The 22,837-nt window shown below is 39.8% G+C and overlaps 1 protein-coding gene across 10 annotated transcripts in view; it reads left to right on the forward strand.

Annotated features, from left to right (window-relative positions):
- GSK3B (glycogen synthase kinase 3 beta) overlaps positions 1-22,837 on the forward strand; it is a 223,585-nt gene that overhangs the window by 162,474 nt on the left and 38,274 nt on the right. For 2 of the 10 annotated variants that reach the window (XM_061638552.1, XM_061638607.1), the window contains 2 exons: positions 6,059-6,157; positions 13,599-18,102. In XM_061638552.1, coding sequence (XP_061494536.1) covers positions 6,059-6,157; positions 13,599-13,666 — 167 coding nt within the window. In that variant the 3' untranslated portion in view covers positions 13,667-18,102. Of the gene's footprint in view, positions 1-6,058; positions 6,158-13,598; positions 18,103-18,195; positions 18,222-19,761; positions 19,830-20,224; positions 20,328-21,022; positions 21,823-22,837 lie in introns of those variants that run through there. The other 8 variants (XR_009764356.1, XR_009764357.1, XR_009764358.1 and 5 more) reach the window with 8 other exon arrangements.

A 22,837-nucleotide genomic window follows, 5' to 3' on the forward strand; every position in this document is an offset into this window, starting at 1 on the left:
CTAGTACTTATGAGCCACATATCTGAGCCATGGAGGACCACTGACAGAGATGTGCCCAAATATCTTCAAATTTGGCAGGGATAAAAGAGATCAGGTGGCCCTTAAGATATCCTGGATCCAAGTTGTTAAGGGCCTTGTGAATTAATACAGGAACCTTGAACTTGGTCCAGTAATATATGGACAGCCAGTGCAAGCTTTTGAGCACTGCAGTTATGTGCTGGCAATAGTCTGTTCCCATGAACAGTCTAGCCACGCAACATTTTGCACCAGCTGGAACTTCTAGACCAGGAGCAAAGGTAGCCCCACATAGAGTGCATTGCAGTAAGCAAGTATTAAGGTTACCAATGCATGAATCACCGTGGCCAGCTATCCCTGTCCAAGAATAGCCATAGCTGGCACACCAGCAGAAGTTGGTAAAAGGATGATCTATGCCTCAAGTGACAGAGATGTATCCATGAGCACTCTCAAACTATGCCCCTGCTCTTTCAGAGGAAGAATACCATCCAGGACAGGCAAACTGCCCATCTGGACACAGGAACTACCCACGGTGCTACCGTCTTCACAGGGTTCAAGCTCAGTTTATTAGTCCTCATCCATTCAACAACTGCATCCAGGCAACATTTCTGTCCATACTCAGATTCTCCTGTTATGGAGAAATAGATCTTGGTATCATCAGTACTGATGGCGCTTTGCCCCCAAACTCCTAATGCCCGCTGTGAATGACTTCATATAGATGTTTAACAGCATTTGCAACAGGATTGTGCCCTGCAGCACATCATAGCACAAGGAATGTGGGGCCGAGACACAATCTCTCAATGATTTTCCCTGGAGACGCCCTACTGGAAGGATGGAGCTGCTGTAAAACAGTGCCCCCCACAATGCCCATCCCACAGAGACAGTTCAGGAGGATACCGTGGTCAATGGTATCCAAAGCTGCAGCAAGAAGGAGAAGCAGGAGCACAGTTCCCCTCTTTCACTGTCCATATAGGACACCCATCATGGTGACTAAGGCCGATTCTGTCCTTTAACCACCCTGATATTTTGTGAGAGGGCAGTATATAAATAAATAACTACAGTCTTTCCTGAACCCAGTTTGAAACAGATCCAGATAGTCTGTATCCTCCATAAACTGTTGCAATTGCTCCACCACCTTGCTTAAGAAAGGGGCATTTGTGACCAGGCAGAAATTATTGTAAACTGCAGGGTACAGAGTGGGCTTTTTCAGGAGTGGATATGCTACTGCTTGTGTAAGGGCAGCAGGCACCTCTCCTTCGTGTAGAGATGTGTTCACCTCAGCCCCAGTCAACTCCCCCCTGCCCCCAGACTGGCTTTCACCTGCCAGGATAGGCAGGAGTCAAGAGAGCAAAATAAATAAATACATCTCTAAATACAAAATATACATTTAAATACACATAATTAATGGGAAAACAAAATATTTTCTTAAAAACTTTACAAATAAAAATCAAATACAAGAATACAATAAAAATCCACATATAAAGCAACATTAGCAACTAAATAAAATAACTAAAATAGATGCTGCATCTTCCCTTCCCCCCCCCCATGTAGTTACATCTCCCAAATACAACCTTGGCACGCTTCCACCTCTGACACTCACTCTCAAACATTCCCACCAGTCAAACCCATAGCACAGCTTATCAACAGCCAACCATTTTTCACAAAGCGGACATCTGGTCTACAAAAAAATCCCTGGCAGCATTAAACATAATTTACAACCAGCTCTTTCATCCGCCTCCATCTAGGGCAATGTAGTCTCATACAAACAGCAGCACGTTAGCATTCTACAATTCAGTTTGTCAGATTTTCTTGTATACTTCAGTGATTTTTAAAAATACTTTATTAAGAATAAATGTTTATATTACAAAACAAAATGTGAACAACAAAACTCTGCCCAATGAGCTAAATACATATTGCAAAGTAAATATTTTGAAGACATGCCAAACTATACAATATCAAAATTACATTAAAAGTTCTATTTTTAAAAAAAATTATGATAAACCGACCAATAGTCTATGACAAGGCCCCATAAAAATATAAATAATTTATTTGAAATATGATTCTTCAAAAGTTGTTGATATCAGTCTTGTATTTCAGTGATGTTTATCATATATTACAGGGGTCGCCAGCCTGTCACCTGCAGGTGCCATGGTGCCCACAAAGGCCTTCAAAGGCACACCATAGCAGTTAGCCCAGAATCTGAGATTTCGTTAAAAATCTAGCCCTCCTAGAAAGAAAGTTCTGGAACAAAATGTGGAGGTACCCTTCTAAGCACTTTCTATTAAATGAGCCAGCCTGGCTGCTCCTGCCTGTCAGTGTTATTAGCCAATCAGTGAAGTCAGAGCTGTAATAGGTAAGTGAGCTGTTTGGACACCAGGCAACAGGAATCCCTGGGCTCCTAAAGAGCTGCTGTTTTGCCTGTCCTTTTAGTGCACTTTCCATACGTCTGTCTTTTTTCCTAGTCCTTGGAATCTCCATAGTTTCCCCTTCCAGGATGCATCCCCCTTCCAGGATGCATTTTTCATGTGCTGGAGATCAGGTAGTGCCTATTTTCTTCAAATACTATTACACAATAAGTAAGGTGAATGTTAAAAAATCCTCCTTTCCCCAAATGGCAAATGTGAAAACTTTGCAAAGAGATATAGGAATATCTCCTGCTTTGCTGAAGTTAAAGACCAGGGACTCATTAAGAATTTACTTATATAGTTAACTTACAGTACAATGGTATACATGTCTACTCAGAAGTAAGTCTCTTTTTGTTTAATGGGGCTTACTTCCAGGTAAGTGAGTAAAGGATGGCAGCCTAGGCTTTGGTTTAGGGTTGGTATTGGGGGGGGAAGGGTTCTTGTGCCTTTAACAGTTGTATGGCAGGCAGAAATTCAAGAGGTCAAGAGTATGGAAATACAATTATGGGAAAAGCTTCACCATGACAGTGCTCTCTCTAATTTTGTGTTGTGCAACACCCCCATGGCAGCCATTTTTTTTGTTATCCTACATCCCTATTGCAGCCATTTTGTGACTGGTGCCCTCAGCATTCTCTCAAAATTTGAAATGTGCCCTCTAGTCCAAAACGGTTGGTGACCTCTGAGAAACAGTGCCTTGCAAAAGTAATCAGACCCCTGAGCAATGCTCCTATATTACTGAATTACAAATGGTACATTGTAATTTTGTTCTGTATGATATCTTGAAACACTGGAACTCAAAATCAATTATTATAAGGTGACATTGGTTTTATGTTGGGAAATGTTTGTAAGGAACATAAAAAATGGAAACATGTTGCTTGCATAAGTATTCAACCCCCACATATTAATATTGGGTAGAGCCACCTTTCGCTGCAGTAACAGCTTTAAGTTTTTTGGGGTAGGTATGTACCAGCTTTGCACACAGTGCTGGAGGGATTTTGGCCCATTCTTCTTGGCAGATTCGTTCAGGTTGGTTGGACATCACTTGTGGACCACAATTTTCAAAGAGCGCCACAGATTCCCAATGGGATTGAGATCAGGACTTTGACTGGGCCACTGTAGGACATGCACCTTTTTGTTCTTGAGCCACTCCAGTGTTGCTTTGGCCTTGTGCTTGGGAACATTGTCCTGTTGAAAACTGAATTTCTTTCCAAGCTTCAGTTTTGTTGTGAACTGAAGCAGGTTCTCTTGCAGTGTTTCCCTGTATTTTGCCCCATCCATTCTTCCCTTAATTTTAACAAGATGCCAAGTCCCTGCTGATGAGAAGCATCCCCACAGCAGAATGTTGCCACCACCATACTTCACTGTAGGGATGGTGTGTCTTGAGGCATGGGTAGTGTTTGTGCCACACACAGTGCTTTGAGTTTGGGCCAAAAAGCTCTATCTTGGTCTAATCTGACCACAAAACTTTTTCCTACATTGCAGCTGGGGCACTTTTATGCTTTCTGGCAAATTCCAGACGTTCTTTCAGATGGTACTTTTTGAGTAATGGTTTATTTCTTGCCGCCCTCCCATACAGGCCAGTGATATGGAGAGCTCTTGATATGGGTGACTGGTGCACCATTACTTCATGCCCAGCCACTGAACTCTGTAGCTCCTTCAAAGTGATTGTTGGCCTCTCTGTGGCTTCTCTCACAAGTCTCCTCCTTGTTCGAGTGCTGAGTTTTGAGGGACGGCCTTTTCTTGGCAGTGCCTGGGTGGTGTGATGCAGCTTCCACTTCCTGATTATAGATCCAACTGTGCTCACTGGGATATCCAAACACTTGGTTATTATTTTGTACCCTTTTCCTGATCTGTGCATTTGTATTACATTATCTCTCACTTCTGTAGAATGCTCTTTGGTCTTCACTTTCCTTCAGATCCACAGGCTGACCAAGGATCCTTCAACAGTGGGGTTTTTATCCTGACAAAGTAACAGCAACTTTAATGGTTCACAGGTGGAGGCCAACGGTAAGGTAATTGTGCCCTCGATAGGGCAGTTTCTTTCATCTGTGTAAACTGGGAGCTTCCACAGCACAAGGGTTGAATACTTCTGCAAACAACATGTTTCAGTTTTTTATGTTTCTTACAATCATTTCCCAACATAAAACCAATGTCACCTTACAGTAATTGATTTTGAGTTTCAGTGTTTCAAAATAAAGTATCATACAGGCCGAAATTACAATGTACCATTTGTCATTCAGTAATATGAGAGCATTGGTCAGAGGTGTGATTACATTTGCAAGGCACTGTATTATATCCAATATGTTTTGTTTCCTTATGAAATTGAATAATTTATTTGTTTCTTACTGATTATCTCATACTTACGCATATTCTTGGCACATAAAGAACCTGTTAAATGATTCTCATCATTATATACAAGCCTGAACCACTTGGACAGCTTATAACAAAACATATTCCAAACATTTATAACAGATTTTATGTATGTATTTTTTATTTCCAACAAATTATGGAGAGGGTTATATCAAAAAAGAATGACTTACACAAGCACAAGAGAACTTTCCCTCACTCTGTGGTCCCCCCCCCCATTTGTACCCCAACCCTCCGGAACAGATTTGGAAGTTGTTCCACACACACAAAGATCTAGTTAGATACAGTCAAAAGTATTTAATAAGGAAATAACAAAACTTACCTTAACAATCATTTTCCAAAGTTTTTTTACTCCTTTCTGTAGTAATACAGAGCTAAGTTGTAAAGCATAGTGATAAACAGCAATATTTGATAATGATCATTTTATATAACAAGAGAGTTCATGTTTTAATATATTTTAAGTTCCTGAAAGAATCTAACCAAAATGTTTCAGTATACAACACAGTAAGTTTTAGATTACATTTCTGCTATAATTTTACTTTTTGTTTGCACAACTCCAAAAAGCTTGAATTTCTGTATGGTTTTATGCAATCATAGTTTGAATATATAACTACAACTGAACTAACTGTAATCTCTCCCAATCCGGTATGTATTAATAGAGTATTTTTAGGATGGGAGTGGTTAATATTTTAACTGAGATCATTTTTCCCTCCAAGATACTATTACCTGGTTTTCTTGAGATTAAGAATGCAATCATGAGAAGTCATTAAGTAATAAAAATATTCTTTTTGAAATGCCCATTCTCAGGGTATGTCTGTGACAGTTCATTTTTGTACTCTTCCTGAAAACAACACAAATAGCACTAGTAACTTCAGCTAGTCTCTTTTAGGGGATGGGAAGATAAAGTGATCTCGCATAATACCAGCCATTTCACAGTCTCGTGCTATTGGTGTAATTTTACTGGTGTGAATTGTGTGCCGACAATTGCTTTTCATTGTGGTTCTAAATGGCTCACTATTCCAAGAGCAGAAAGTTTGTCTGTAGATATACACAAATAGCACACATAATTTGAACAAAGGCAACAGAAATGAAGCTGTCTGAGCAGTTTCCAACTTATGTGATAGTTTACTTTCTCTGGGAAGGCAAATCAGAGTTGCAGTTTTCTAACAGACATTGCCATGTGACTATGATAGATCATAGACCCACTGACCCTGCCAGCAAAGGCTCCCTATGGGCTGGCTATAAATATTCTTTTTTCAACTTCCTTCTAGAACTGTCAAGTAATCCATCTCTGGCTTCGACCCTCATACCTGCTCATGCTCGGAATCAAGCAGCTGCTTCAACCCCTACAAATGTTTCAGCAGCCTCAGGTGAGACTCCATTTCTCCCTGCCACTCTTTTCTGTGGTAGACCATTTCGTTCCCCATCAGTCTTCTTTTTTTTTCAATTAATTTTTATTCTAATTTTCAAAACCAAAATAATACAAAAAGAAAACAACACAAATCAATAACTAATACAATACAAAAAAAATACATATATATAAAAATATTGACTTTTATATATATGTATTTTTTTTGTATTGTATTAGTTATTGATTTGTGTTGTTTTCTTTTTGTATTATTTTGGCCCATCAGTCTTCAATGACACTGATATTTCCCTGATCACCTACAGGTTTTTTTTTACTTGCCTGCTACGAAGCTCATAGCCTGCATTTTCTTCAGAAGAAGGGAAGCCCTCTGCTCCACAGTCAGCCTCCAGTACAGGCTACTAGCTTCTTAGTAGGCTAGCCTAATAACAATAACAATAATAGCTTGGTGGAGGAAGAAGCAGGCTGCCCTTCTACTGTAGCCTGCACAGAAACCAAGCAGACTGGTGGACAAGGAGAGAAAACGTCCATCCCTTCCTCCTCCACCAGCCTACTTACTTGCCTGTATGGAATTCTGTGCCAGGGATGGGGAACTAGATTGGGCCTGATTCCTAATTCCCTCAGCCCCCGTGGGCTACCTTTGGCAGATGGGTGGGATGATAATGACACCAGGTGATTGACAGTTGTCAGAATTCAGTTAGCCACCGCAATTGCCAAGTGATTTCATCAGCCTTTGAAGTAGCACTTTCCTTCAATGCGGCTTGCTGTAACCTCCAGTCACCTAATTGGCGGTTACAGGGAGACCCTATGAAGTTTCTGTACCGGGGCGGGGGGGAGGAAGGGAATGCTCAGTTTAAACAGAGCATTTCCCCCCCTCTGCAGACGTTTGCAGTGTGGAATATACTCCACGTGGAGGGAGTGCTTTGAATCCAAATTGCTACCTTTCCTTCAGCCCCCTCAGCTGTGCTAGGGACTTTCAATCCCAATGGGGCTCCTTGTCAGGAACAATCAGCAGCTCATTTTAAGTTCCCCATTGTTCCTTTCTACCGGCATCTGTACCTGCCCACACCTGACATTCCATATGATACCAGGTTTGGGGCAGGTGGGCATGGTTGGTGATTTGCAGGAAATAGCCTCACAAGCCGAACTGGGACCCATGCTAGGCCCAATTACCCATGGGCTAGAGGTGCCCCACTTTTCTGTGCACAGAATTCCTTGTCACGTATGGCTACGAGCCGTGTTAAATAAATGGCTATGTTGGAGGAATATTCTTTGAGAAAATACAGACAAGATTGCATTCTGACATGCACGACAGTATGACACTCGTCTCTCAAGCTAAATGTGAAAAGCCAAATGTCTTCACTACTCTCTAGAATCATGGGTGGCAGAACTGAAAAAGACCCTTCTCTGCCTGTGTCTCACATGCCTGGGGAAGGGGCAGAACAAAGGGGGCATGCTCCATGCCTTCCATGGGCCCCACTTGGTACATAGGTCAAAACAAAGGCACCAACTTGCATCCATTCAGTTGTAGATCCCACTTTATTACAGAAATGTTACTTCATATTATCTGGTATCACCTCAGGCCTGTGTACTGAACTGGTATAAGACAGTTTCATATGCTCATTAGTTAATTTAATGTCAAGATGTGTTGTAAGTCTATAGAGGTACAAAAATAAGCCTGTTTGGAAAGGCTTTAATTAATTGCTGGGGATAATCCAAGACGTTTTCTTCCTATTTCCTTATTTTTGTAGCCTTCTGAAGAAGATTTTTAAAAATTTATTGTACTGTATTAACATAAATCTATAAATCCTTAGCTGTATCAGACCCCTCTGATTACGCTTTTCTCTTGCTAATACCAAATCCTCTAAATTGGTTTACAGCTATATAAATGCAACTTAAAAGGAGATCTTTCCCTTCTTTTGGTTGAGAACAATTTGGCGGATAGCTCTGATGAACAAGTTAATATACAATAGGAAAGCTATAAGCAACGGCCAGCAAGATTAGATTTATTGGGAGATGGATCTTATCTGTTCAGTACTGGAATGAAAAAGTAACATATTTTTCCATTTAATTCTTTCTCGTTAATAAATTATACTATCATTGTGAGTAGTTATTCCACACTATTCATTTCAATGCAAATTGGGAGGAACAAATAATCAATTATGCATTGTTGCATATAATTTGTGACCTGAAAACAACAACAGTGAACACCAATTGTATTCACTCAATTGATTTCTGTTTTGGACATTGGATGAATCAGCAAACGTGATGGACATAAAATATTTGACAATCTGTTGACACATAGAGGAAACCCTTAGTATGCTGCCATCACGGGCTGAATAGATTAAACTGGGAATAGACAACAAGATTGTTTAAAGCCACTAGTTTCTTGTGTGCTTGATTGTTGGTTTACTTCACCGTGCAGTGGTTGCTCCTGAAAGCTTGAATATTATGGCTCACTGCTATTACTTACTTCATGATAGCCAAGTTAAAATTGAAGCTATTGTAACCCTCCCCACCTACCCTGGCTTTAAAAAGTCTGGAGATGTTGATTGGTAAAAGGTTTGCATATAGATGAAACATTCACTACATCTTAACTGCTTATGTATAATTTTTCCTGGCATTTCACTTCCCACGCATAGTTCACCTATGAAGATTTTGGCTTAAGTCTTCAGCAGCAATTGAGATGAAGCCGGAATGTGTAACTGTATCTACCAAATGCGTATCTGTTTACATTCAACCCTCATTCCCCTTGCTTCATTTTGTCTCCCTACTGTTGAAATGTGGGTCATAAGACCTTTTTTGGCTTCTGCTGCATTGTAACGTATGGTAAGTTTGGGAGGAAAGGCGCAATGTAAATTTAATAACTAAAGTGTACAGTTCTATTTAAACAATAATTATTATTTATCAACTGTTACTTTCAATCTAGAACACAGCAAAGGTGTTTCAGATCCTGTAGATCAACTTAGCCTCAAAATACTAGCTAATATCTCCTCCTGGATATCTACTACAGAGATGGAGAACCTCTAGTCTGCAGGCCTGTTTAGGCCTAGCATGAGTCCCAATTTAGACCATAAGCCCATTTCCCCAAATCCACACACCTGATGTCAGATGTGATGTCCGGTGTGGGGCAGATGGAGGTTCAGTTGCCACTGAATAACTGGGAGCCTTAAAGAACTCCCAATTGTTCCCTGACAAGAGAGGCTTGCTGTCACTGCTGATAGGCACTGACTTCAACCCAGCTGGGATTGGCTGTGCTGTGGAGTTCCCTGACCCCTGCAGAAAGCAGGACCTCAGGTCAGCACCAGTCAGCACATTTGGATCTGCTTGGATCTTCCTTTGCAGCACAGGTTAAACTCAAGCCACAGTCCAAAGGAAAAAGATATCTCCAGAGATGGAGGACCAGCAGTCTGGCCACCAGCAGCTGGAAAAGGCTCCCTATCCCTACCCCATCTCACTAGAAAACAAACAAACAGGCCTATATATGTCTGGCAGGTCTTTGGCTTGAGGGGTTGGGGGTGAATTAAACAACATCTCACACAAAATTGCTTGCCACCTCAGAAGAAAGTCATGTAAAAAGACAGCAAAAACTGAAACAAGCCACCACTTGACTAGCCAAATTGAGGCAGTTTTTTAAAAGTGATGGCCTGGATTTGGCAGGAGTGGCTTTACCATGAAGCATTCAGAATTACAGATATCTACCCTGTAATTCCATACATTAACCTTCTATGCTCAAAAAGTGTCCTGTTGTTCAAATAGGCTCTATTTACAGATTTCCCTGTTTTTGCATCTTTGATTTGCCATAGAGATGCCTTGGAATAAGGCATCTTGCCAAAATGGGCTGGAGATAAGCTTCCCACTTGGGTTTTTAGGAGCATACCACTCTATTGTAATGCAGGCGCAATTATAGATTCATCTGAGAATAGAAAATGTATTGGTAATCTATAGCTGGCTGTGGAGTCTGGTTTGGTCAGTATGTTCTGCATTGATGGACTCTCCCTGCTTATCAGCTTTTTCTGCTTGGATATTGACATGACCGTGAATTAATTGTTTATAGTGATTTAAGTATATTACACATCGTTACTTTTTTTAACATTATCTTTCCAGTTTATTCTGATGGATAGCCTTTTGGCAGAGATGGCTCTGGCTTGCATCAGATTATTTCAGAAATACTTTCCCAATAAATCAGTGGGCAAAACCAAGTCATTACAGAGCCAAATGTGAATCCAGGTGCCCCAATCCATTTCTGTTTCAGCAGCTGTTGCCCTCGGCTGGTGCAGTGGCAGCAACAGCGCTCCTTGCTGCTGGAAGAAGGAAGAAGGGTGATCCAAATTTTCCCTTGGAAGAAGGTTCTGCTGGTAACGTAGTCCTCCCAAATGCGAATACAATGGCAGTAGGTTTTGTGAAACATTTCTTTTCCAGCAGCTGGAACTTGTTAACTGCTAGCAGAACTTGCGAAGTACAGAACTGCTTCTATGCTGAATAGTTATGGGAGGAACACCCCCCCACAACCGCTAGCAAAATAAAAACAAAATCTTACCAGCACATAATGTGTACTTTGCAAGCTCTGTTAGTAGTTAAAAAGAGAAATGAAGCTCTCCCACTGCAGTGATCTTTAGGAATACTACAGTATATTATTCAACAGACACTGAATTCTCCCATCCCCTGGGACAGGGAGAGATCAGCTCATCTGCCTTTCCTATTTTAGCAGCATTGAGAGCCATCACTGCACCAGCCAGAGAGTGAATTTTGTTGAAAGGGATCATGGATGGGAGGGAGAGAGCATAAACTGGGAAATCTTCTTCAGTTCAGATTTTAAATCTGGGCTGGATTAGAATTTGGGCACTTTCAGAGCTCTCCTCTTTTGTGAAGATAGCTTACCAAGTGCCTGAAGTTCATTTCCAGCCCATCTCCCAATCAACTTCACCAGCATTATTACCTTGTGATACCATTGCATATTTAGTTTGGGTGCTTTTTCCCCTTCCAGTGGTTTGGTTTACTTTGCTTAGTGGAAGTGTTGTCATCTCCTGAAGCATGCCTGTAGTGTACAGTTTTTACATTCTTCTTCTCCACTTATGAATACTGCACTTGCCCAGAGCCCAGTTGGGAAATATTGTACTAGAGCTCCTGCCAAGGAGATGGCATTCGCTCCTCTTCCCTTTGTGAGGAGATCTGACCGTCTGCATGCTGGGCAAATGGTTTCACACTCGGCTCTCTTTTACTTGCTACCATAGCTCAGGAAACTCTCAGTATGCTTGCTTTTTCTTGACAGTAAGTTTTGGCATCTTTTTTTCTATTATTTGCTGGGTTGTGTTAGGTATCTAACAATTGCCAAATCTTTCTGCCTTCCTGCTTCTATTAGCGTCTTCACAAACCACCTTTTCCTTTTTCAGTCCATACTCTGGTTTATTCTTAGGTAGGTGGAGTGAGAGAGCGTGTTTCAGGATTGTACATCTCTCTACTCTTGTGCATGAATTTTCCCCAAACACCTCTACCCAGAACCAGCATCAGCATTATGTGTAACATAATTGTGCACCCTGCTGAAAGTGTGGGTGTTCCACTCCTCTCCTGCTGCTGTCGGGAGCTAAGCCGTCATGGGCCTGCTTAGCGTTACGTCTGGGAGAAACAAACCACGAGCAGCAGGAGCAGAAGATGAGCAAAGCATGTTCAATCATAGTTCAACTTTATAGTTTAAAGCAGGGGTCACCAACCCATCGCATATGGGCGCCATGGTGCCCGTGAAGGCCTTCAGTGGCACCCCCCCATCAGATAGCCCAGAATCCAAGCTTTTATTTTAAAACAAAAAATAAGCCTGTAGCTCTCCTTAAGGAGCAAAATGGGCAGGTACCCTCTAAGGAATTTCTGTGAAATGAACCAGCCTGGCTGCTCCTGCATGTCAGTGTTATTAGCCAATCAGTGAAGTCAGAGCAGTGATCGATGAGTTACTTGGACACCAGGCAATAGGAATCCCTGGGTTTCTACAGAGGTGCTGTTTTTCCCTCTCTTTTAGTGCATTTTCCCCTAGTCCTTGCACTCTCCATAGTTTGCCCTTCTTTTTTCCATAGCAACCAGGATGCATCTTTCCTGTGCTGGATTCAGTTGAGATCTGGTAGTGCCTAGAAATTATTTTCTGCAAATACTGCTATACAATAAGTGGGGTGAATGTTAAAGATCTCCCTCTCCACAAATGGCAAATGCGAAAACATTGCAAAGAGGTATAGGCAAAAGACCAAGGACTCATTAAGAATTCACTGTATAGTTAACTTACAGTACAGTCGTATACACATCTACTCAGAAGTAAGTCTCTTTTTGTTTAATGGGGCTTACTTCCAGGTGAGTGGGTACAGAATGGCAGCCTCGGCTTTGGTTTAGGGTTGGCATTGGAGAAAAACAGGGTTCTTGTACCTTTAAGAACTGTATGGCAGGCAGAAACTGAAGAGATCGAGCCTTTTCTAGTATGGAAATAAAATTATGGGAACGCTTCGCCGTGACTACTCTAACTTTGTGTTATGTGATTTTAAATGTGTGGAATTGAATAGTGTCACCTCTCAGCCAGCTGTTTAATTTGTAAAAGATTGATTCTTAATGTCTGATCATCAATTAAGTTTAATTATTATTTTCAAAAGTTGTTGTATATGTGAGGGCTAAACCTCAGCTGGTAAAAACACAAGACTAACTTAGCTTTATTAGCCGAATGGGCTCGATCTGGGAAAATGCTCCAGATTTAGCCGGGCATCATTGCTTGGAACATGCTGCTGCATCTCACCTTTCTTTATTGCCTGCCTGGATCTTCTTGGTTTAATAGGAATACAGCAAAATTTGCTAGCTATGCTCCTGAGATAAGAAACAGAGATGGTGCTGCAGTTTTTCCCATACAGTACAACCATTTGGTCAGACACTGCATGATGTGCGAGACCTGTTCTTGGCATCAGGCCTTGTTACTGCTTTCCCATAGCCATGACTTGTAGGGCATGTCCAGCTGTAGTTAAACAGCATTATGTCTTAGCCCTCTTCAGGTGTTTAAAAGTGCATGCAACCCTCCCTATAATGCCTGACACACCAGGTCCTCTCAGACCGTTGCATGTTGAACATGAAGGTCTGACGAGGGTATCTTTACATATTCCAACAAATGCGATTAGAAGTCTCCACGGGATTGGAAACCCTGCCTTTCCAGGATTTCTGACTGCATGCAGGCTGCTAAATGTGTTGAGCATATTCAGAAGCCCTCTTCAGGGGATGCATGTCTGAGAGAAGCCAGAAAGCGTGGGGACATTGGGGGTGAAGCTTATGTCCAACAGGTTCTCTTCAAAGATGCACAATTTCTAGCTGACATTCAGGCTCCTCTCTGACTCCCCTTGTCCTAGCTGGATCGAGAGACTTGCTCACAAAACAGCAAGATTCCAGTATGTCATCCTTGTCTTTGCTTTCTTTTGTGGTGTTTGCAGATGCCAACGCAGGAGATCGAGTTCAGACCAATAATGTAGCTTCAGCATCAGCCTCCAACTCCACCTGAACTGGTCACAAGCAGCAACCTGTACAGAAACAATCGCCAGTAATTTTGAGTCTTGCTCAGCAACACTGGTCCCATTTGGAAAGCAAAATTTAAAAGAGGAAAAAAACCCTGTTCATTATAGTGTTTGGTTTTTTTTTATTATTGTTGTCCTTATTTAACCTTGTAAAATAGAAATGCAAACCAGTTTCATTGTATGCTCACTCTGCAGGCCCTTTGGGACAGGGGAATATGTGGGGTGGGAAGAGGGGAAGGGGAGCAATAGAACCCACCAATGTCTCTTCCCATGACAATCGTCTAATTTCAAACAATTGTTGTTGTGTCCGTTAGAATCAGGAATCTTATCTCATACCCTCCACAACAAAAGGAAGGGAAACCCTCGTTCTGCTGAAGCTCCTTTTTAAAGCCTTGTATTTTTAAGTGAAGTTTCAACTTTTGGTGTAGTGCACAACTTGAATTTGGTTGGGAGCTTAGCAAGAGTTGCTCAGCTTGAATATCATACACAGGAGATCTTAACTCTTTGAGTCGGGGTGGGGAGGAAGGAAAATGTGAGGTCTAAGATTGCCAAGGGGGAGGGGGGAGTTACTATGTCAATAATGCTTAAGGGGCCAATCTTGACCTTAAATTCCATTCTAGCATTGGAGAATTCTGCAGATATGTATGTTACATATACACACACAGACTATCGGCTTGAATGAAAAATGCTCATTTCACCCACCTTAATGATCCCTGAACATTAAAGGTTCTGTAAAGCACAAGAGACCACAGTTAGTCACTTGCATTCTTCCAACAGATAGGAACAAGTGTACATATATCTCAAGGTGCAGAAAGCAGATTGGAAACCAGTGTAAAGGCTCTTCTGCACCCCACCCAGCTTTTTTTTTTTTTTTACTCTAAACTGGCTTCTTTCTCAGAGAAGCAAACCGGAAAAGCATGCCTGGAGTTATAATGTGGATGGATGTAATACTTCCATTGCAATTAAGTTTTCAAATTGGTACATTATTTTATAGATAATTTTCAATCCAAATGTAGAACTTGTGTTTAATTTCACCTTGTCAGCTTCTTTCTTTCTAATCTTTATTTATTGATCTTCCACAGTTGCTGTTGTGACACTTTCACAATAATAGAATATTAATAAGTAGCAATTTACTTGCTCTTGCAGACTTATAGAAAGCTAAGTGTGTGTGTATATATGCACATATACATATATATATATATTATAAATATATACATAGATACAGTGCTGCTTTTTATTTTTGTTTTTTAATCTATAATTGGTCTGACTGAAGCAGAAATGCCTGTTACTAGTGTCTGTGTATTGGGTTATTTTGTAGTGGCAAAAAAAAGCTGTCTCTCTGTTTTTCAAGTGAAAACAATACTTCTTGGAAGGTTCTAGTGAAGTTATGAGAAGGGTTGCCACTGCTGCTGTAGTAACAGAAACAGGCTCTTATGTCTGGCTTCTACTTGGATTGAGAGATGTGCTCACCTAGCCTTACATTCATTCAAATGAATCTTAGTCATCTTGGTGCTGGTGAGAGTTTATTTCGTCGTTGAATCTTTTGAAACATGATTAGCTGATTTGGCCCACAAACACCAGCAGTATGCAAATACTGCCACTTGAGGGCAGTGGAACTCAGGACCTCCTCTTCCTCTTGATTCTCATGTTTATGGATGTGGGTGTGAAAGCAGTAAGAAGAGGCAAGCAAACTGTGCCAAAGTCCAGTCTGATTAAAGGTACTTGTCATGGAGGAGTTCTTGCCTGCCTGAAAGACCAGATGACTAGGAAGAAAGTTCACATAAGGTTTTTTTTTTATCAGTTTCAAGGTTCATGAGTATGGAACCCATCTTTGTTTAATTAGACCAGTTTTCTATAAATGAGTCTGTGATGAATGAGGGGCCTGGAAGGGGATCTTACTGCAGGAAAGGAGCCTATAGGTGTCTTCCATGTTGATTGTACAGCCATCGTAATCAGAGCTCTTGAGACACTTGGAACAAGCAGGGTGATGGCATAAAGAAAAATAAATTTGCATTCATGAGAACAGGACAGTCTAGGCTCAGAAGAGAGATGGTGTCTTAGGATTTGCATTACTTTCTGTTAGTTTGAAGCTAGCAGGGAAGAATTAAAAGCTTTAATTATTTTTTTAAAAAATTATTTTGTGTGTATGTGTGTGTAAACTGAGATCCTGATGGTTTTATTTTCTCAAGGATCATGGCGGGACTGCAGGCAAAATTTTATACAAATCTAGATCCAGGTGTTTCCATACCATTTTTGTAAATAAACTGACAAAAGCTCCTCACCAAATTCAAGTTTGTACATTAGTTCTTAAAAGTTTTAGTTGTGTTGCTTTGTATGTAAATATGTGGACCCAGGAACTGCTGTTAATGAGCAAAACGTTACCATTCAGGGCAGTTAATCTGTTTTAATAATCAGACAAAATGTAGACGAGCTTTTTTAAAGCCATATAGTTCTAACTCTGTACAGTAGATAACCGGCCTGTATTATTGTAACAATAACTCTAGCGATGTATAGTGTGTCTATATAGTTTGGAGTGCCTTCGTTTCCATTATTTTTAAATTTTATTTTATTCTTTTTTCGTCACCGGATGTCTCACACATGGAAATATCTTTGCTTCCCTTCTTTCAGTTATTTCATGTCAGCAGCATAATTAAAAGAGAATTCATCTATTTTATTTCAAACCATGGCTTGTTTGTAGTTGTTTAAAAGTTTCTCTCCCCCACAATAGCAGTGACCGGTTTCATTTTATGTTTGCTATCTTGGCATCTAAGTGGCAAGTTTACATTTTGCTCGTCTTTTCGCAGTATGTTTGTCAAGAGTTCTTGTAGACAACAGCTTCTGGAAGCTTTAGTTGAATCTTTGTTTTTGTAGAAGCAAAATAGGGCTTTGCAAAGAAGCTGTAATGGATTGAGAGTGGGGGAGGAATTGGGATCTTACACACACATCCTGTTACAAAGCTAGAAATCTTGCAAGTGTTTTTGGCCAGAGATTAATCTGTGGTATTGAGAGTCTGTAGTTGTAGATTATTACTTGCCCCCCTCTCCCACTCACCCTGAAGTTTTATTTTCTTATGAAAGTCATTTTGAAATTAACCTTAATTTTTTGTGCCCTGCACAATGGCCTTGCTTTTAAAACTTTGCTCACTTGTGTGTTTGACCTTGTTAGTATTCCATGTGAGATTTTCTTCAGTGGCAAAATGCTGAACTTATTATCAAACCAAAGGTTGCTGTTTTGTTTTTGGCTTTTCGTCTTTTTGTAATCATCTTGTGTTCATTCCAGTAAGGCAGAGGCTGCACTTTTTCTGGTGACACAAAGGTCAGTGATAGCATTTTGTTTCTGACAGTCCACTCAGAATTCTATTTTTGTGGCTTGTTTTTAAATGAAGTACCTTATGATCTCTTGATCTATCCTTTATCTGCATTGCAACTGTGCATGAACCTGAAATGGCATTAACGATATTCTCTGTGTCCCCTGCTGAAAGCCAATCAAGACACTATCTTAATTTTGAAGTACCTTCGTTTAAACAAGGTGGGAGGAAATCAACATAGCTTTTAATAAAAGTCATCTGATACTTGAGCACACTTCCTTTTATTAATAACCCAAGTAATGGTGGATGTCTGTAATTAGTATTAATTTGAAATGTTCCCGGACTAGTAATGATTCTTAAGAAATGTTATCAGTAAACTTTTATCCGTTAGAAATCACAGCCACCAGAGGTTAAAGCAGTAATGAAAAGCACAGTTTAGTATCTAGGCCAGGACCTACACCTGGCACATATGCATCAGAAAGCCTTAGAATTCCCAATATTTATACAGGGGCTGTTTTTTTTGTTTTGTCTTTTCGCTTCATTTTGTGACAAGGCAATAAAAACAAACTGAAAAGGCTTAATAAGACTTGTACCTAAAGGGTTAGCTTGAGATACACATTTTCCTTCCTTGTGTTGTTTGTTCTTTTTTTTAAAAAAAATTATATATATAAATAACTTTATATATATAAAAATATGCTTGCCTGTAAAATTTGCGTTTGTTACTATGTTGCTGATAGATCACTTGGGCTTGTACACACAATTACCGTGATCGCTTCCATCTTAAAAGCAGAAATCTAAAATCTATATATAATGGACTGTGGGTTGTATACAAACTATTGCGTACACATACCAAGCTGTCTTGATTCAAAAGAAGAAGCAAAACATATATAACATTATTACTACTTGAATGCCTCTGTGACTGATTGATTTTTTTATTTTAAATATAAACTTTTGGTGGAGAGTATGCTTAATGTTTTATTATTTTGCCTCCTCCCTTCTGCTCCTTTGTAAATACATTTCGTTCTGTGTAACTTGGTTCGGAAATAGTTAACTGGTACTGTAATTTGCATAAAATAAAAAGTAGGTTAGCCTGGACATGAAATTTAAAAATACAAAGTGTGTGGTCTTTATTTCAAACTCTTGACCTTTTCTATATACCACATCCATTAAAAAAAGTCTCTTCTACTGCTCCTATTCTCCTTTTTCCAGGACTCTTCTTCAGCCCCTACAAAAAGGTGGGTTTGAATCTAGCATGTTTTCTTAAATAGTCTGTATTAATCTGTGATACTTTTGCGAGAAGTAACAGCTTCTGGTCTTCCACCAAACCATATGATTTCATGGAAAGGCAGGAACCCTTTTATGGTGATCGTAATAGATGGCCCTACCTTACTGCTCATCTGCAAGATGTGCTGAGGCATATTATAAAGCACTTTTCTTATTTGAGCCCCTGAATAAACTTGATGATGGTGTGAAGAGTTTATTATAACCATGTCTTGTGGGGCTGTTCCTCCAACAAATTGGCATGTTGCTATCTCTGAGCTGGGTTTCAGTCCTGGATAATGTGTGTATTAAATGTGATGTCTATTTGCGCGAAAGAAAATTTCTTTTTCAGACCAAATGACTGGTCAGATCTATTCTGTTACTATACTAAAAGGCTAGATGCAAGGTCATGTGACTGCTGCTTCAATAAATTAAAAAAATATATTGCAAAAAAGACTCCTCTTCATTTTTATGAGTCATACAAGCAACTGCCATGCTGGGGCAGGGCAGAGCAGAACCTGTGGGAAGATGGTCAAAGCAAGCCTGAGAGGCCAATACTCCATTTTCGGGAATGTCCTAGATAGCCAGTAACAAAGGCCTGTGTTGGGGGAGGGACATGGTATTCACCCTACAGTTCTCTCTGCTGGCTACACTTCCCTGCCCCCTCCCCACCTTTACCATACTTGGCCGCCTCTTCTGTTTGCCTTGGCTCTCCCTCAGCTGTCACATTCTCTGGCCACAATCCTCTGTCTGCCTCAGAGGAAGATTTGGAGAGGAGGCATTAGGGGAAGCTATCGTTCCATCTAGGACACTCTTCCAGCTCTGAGGACAACCCTTCAATTCATCCTTCACTGCCTCCAAAGCATAAGATTCAGTGGTTAAAGAATAGGGCAATGGCCCTTTAAAAGAACACAGTCTCAGTGTGTGTGTGTGAGGGAACAGGAGGTTCAGGCCAGCCAACCTTCAGAAGGCTTCAACAACAGTTGTTCCAGAGTGAGTTCTAGGAAGCACTGGCCACTGTGAGCTTTCAAGAGTACTGAGAAACTGCCTTTTTGCCATGCCTTGCATCCTGCCTCCCTGGCTGGGATCTGACCATACCTACCAGCTTTGACTAGTCTTACCTTGCCAAACCCTGTCTTCAGGACGTGGCTTCTGTCCTATTGGCAACCCAGCCACCCTGGGACCAAAGCCAGAAGACAGGACAAGTACTAGATCTCCCAACCCTGACATCTTCACTCCATCTCTTCTTGTGTGACCCCTTGTCCTGTTTTCCACGAAAGACTCCCTTCTTCTACGCTTTCCTTACTTGCCTGTCTCTCACTCTTTGACTTCCTCCACCCAAGTCTTCCAAAGCTTGCCAGAGCTTGAAGAGGAAACTGGTTGTAAGGCTTTGTGTTCTCTGCAAAACCTTCCTTCTTGTTCCAGAGCTTTGGTTGTTGACTGTGATTTATTCTGTTATCAGAACAGTTATCCTTTGAATGGCTATGTAACTCATTTCTATGTATGTTTACTCAGACGTGAGGCCTACAGTGATCAATGGCGCTTACTTGCAGTAAAGAATTCATAGGATTAGTCAACATCAGGTAATTAACATAAAGCCTTGTGTTGAATTTAATGAATTTTTACATGAACTATTTGATAAGGGTTACAGATATCGTAAAAGCGTCCGAGAGACTAGCTGTTTTGAATATTTTTTTTGTCAAGTTATGTAGGGTGTGTGTGTGTGTGTGTGTGTGTGCGTGTCTATGTATCTGTAAAGTCTGTTTGAGTAATGGTATTATAACAGGTTTATAGTATTATTGGGGTTCTTTAAGAAAAATAGGATAAAGCTTCATTAATGTGTTTTCGTGTTTAATTTTAAAGTCCCATTATGCAGACTGTTACACTTTATTTTTCATATTGATGATTATTTTTACAATGAGTTTTACAAATCTTCTCATTATTATTTGCTAATGGTTTGTATATTTTGCTCTTATAGTTGCCCTTGAGGAACCATCAAAAGACTTGAAATACATTGGGCTAATAAAGACTTCTCTATGCACCTTTGAAGTCTCCTCTCCCTTTGTTTTTTGCCTTCCTTCTTTCTAAGAGATCTTTGCATTTACTGTAAGAGATAAATTAATAGCAATATCTTGCTTAAAGTATTCTCATAGTCTGCACAGTTAAAAGGTTGAAATCCATTTGGCAGCAGGAAAAATAAAAGTCTTGCAAGAGAAGCAGAAAAACACATACATACATTTTAATTCTCTTTGCCAGCGCCAAGCCACAGTACAAAAAGCTTAAGGATTTGATTTGGGTTTTTTGTCGGGGAGGGGGGGAGACAGGAGACACACAGAGATAGGAGACTCTGAAAAGCCTTGTGTCTTTTTCACACTATCTCAGAATATATTTTGAGACTTCACTGAGACTAGTGGAAACTTTTGTACTCCTAGGAACTAAAAGGTTCATTGGCCAAATGCTGCAGAAGCATTGCTCTGAAAATAGGAGAGGGGAAAAAACTGCCAGGTACCGGAATGGGATTAGCCATATAGTGTTACAGTATCTAATGACGTATGGGCCTATAATCCCAAATGAACTGAAAGTGAAACCCTATAAGAAAGGAAAAATCCAAAAAATGCCTAGCAAACACCTGTGGTGGAATACTTAAATAGAAGAATATCAAATAGAGGAAAATAGAATAGATAACATGCTTGATTGCAATGATGCATATGGAATCTGCTGACAAAACTTATAAAAGGGAAATAAACCTCTAATGTAGGGGTTTTTTTTCATTAAGACTTTCTAGAATGGGAGCAGTCTTGGCACATGACTGGCACATGAAGACTGGAGAATTTATTATTGTAAGCCTTCGTGGACCACTGATGTGGACTTCATCTGATGAAGAGGACCGTGTTCTGCAAAAGCTTATGCATAATAAATGTTAGATTATAGAAATTCAAGATTCAGTGAATTTCCCTCTTTAATAATTTCATACTGGTTTTGTTCAGTTTCTCTAATGCCTTAAAAAAACACCCAATGGCATCATTGTTCCAAAAAGTGTCCTACAAGGGAGGCTCCATATTTGTTGCAAAAATTATACATCTTTTAAGAACTCTCGTTGTTTGACCAATATAATTCCTCACAAAGGCAGCTGATGACATATATCACATACATATCATTGTAGGTAGTGAATTCTTTCAGCTTAGAAAGAGTTCATCTGAGTGGTAAATTTACAGTGCGCTGACCACACAGTTTATGTCCCCATAGAAGAACCTTCCAAATATCAACTCTTGAGAATGCAGGGGTTTTTTTCATATTTCTGGAAGTGCTTGAACTAATTCGGAATAACTAATTCACTGAATTAATTGAAAAAAATCTCTGAATCACACTTGAAAGTAGTTCCTGTAATTTCCAGGTCAATTTTGCAATGAAACTTTGGGTGATTTTTAATACAATTTGATTTTAATTTTAATCGAAAAATGTATATATATACAGGTCTCATCTCAACTCTGTTTGACTTTGGCCATTGCATTTATCATTTTGACCTATCTGAAACATAATAGTGCTGTTTAAGCTTAAAGATTATAATTGTTGGGAAGGGGAAATAAAACATTTGTTCACATTACACTATGTCTGTGTTTTGATGTGTTCTTAGGCTTCTTAAGTATTTTTTATACTTTAGCAGAGCAACTTCTAAAATTCTGAAGGCCTGGAAACAATGCTGAGAACCAAAGGAATGCATTGCAAATTTAACTGGAATAGAATGAAGCTCCTTTTTCGAGGGGGTGAATTTGAACTTGAACTAATTCCTTTTGAAAATGAACTTTCCAAGCACTGATTTTTGGTCTGCTTATAAGCAATCATAGGGGTTTTTTTGCACACTTGGAAGACTTCACAAGTGTGTGCATATCCTTGTTTTAGATTGTTTTATGAATGTAATGTTGATTTTATTCTGTTTATATTTTTTTCTTAATGCTGTTTGTATAGACAATTTTTAGGAATTTTTGCAAATAAAATACTGGCAACAAATGCTCCTTATGGAAGATTTACTGAGATGGTCAAAAGTCAAGGTAAGTCTATTTCAAATAACAATTTATTTCAAAAAGGAATATATACCTCTATTTGAAACTCTCATTCTGGCTGATGTAATAACACCCCTCTATCATTTGAGGCTCAAGTGGTCTCAGTGGCAAGGAGTGCCTTCTGTCAGCTTCAGCTGGTGACCCAGCTACGTCCCTGTTTGGCTAGGGATAGCCTGACTTCTGTTGTCTATGCTCTGGTAACCTCTTTTCTAATTTTTTATTAACTGTAAGTCCCTTTGAGGTCACTTATTTGTGGACTAACAAATTTAATAATAATAATAATATCCTCTAGCCAAGAGATAATTTTGTAATTTGGAAGTGTCCATACTGCAATAATTATAATATATACCAATTCCAGTTTTGAGTCTTCCTGTGCTCATGCTTATGTGTGTGTGTGTGTATATATATGAACGTAATTGTGATTAACCAAACAGAGGTTTTTATTATATTAACAAAACGTTTCAGCTTCCGCCTTCATTAGCTGCTAACATACAAATGCTGTTACCAAGGTGGCAGTTATAGAGCTTTGA

The sequence above is a fragment of the Rhineura floridana genome, chromosome 1 (genome assembly GCF_030035675.1).
Source record: "Rhineura floridana isolate rRhiFlo1 chromosome 1, rRhiFlo1.hap2, whole genome shotgun sequence".
Classification (NCBI taxonomy): Eukaryota; Metazoa; Chordata; class Lepidosauria; order Squamata; family Rhineuridae; genus Rhineura; species Rhineura floridana.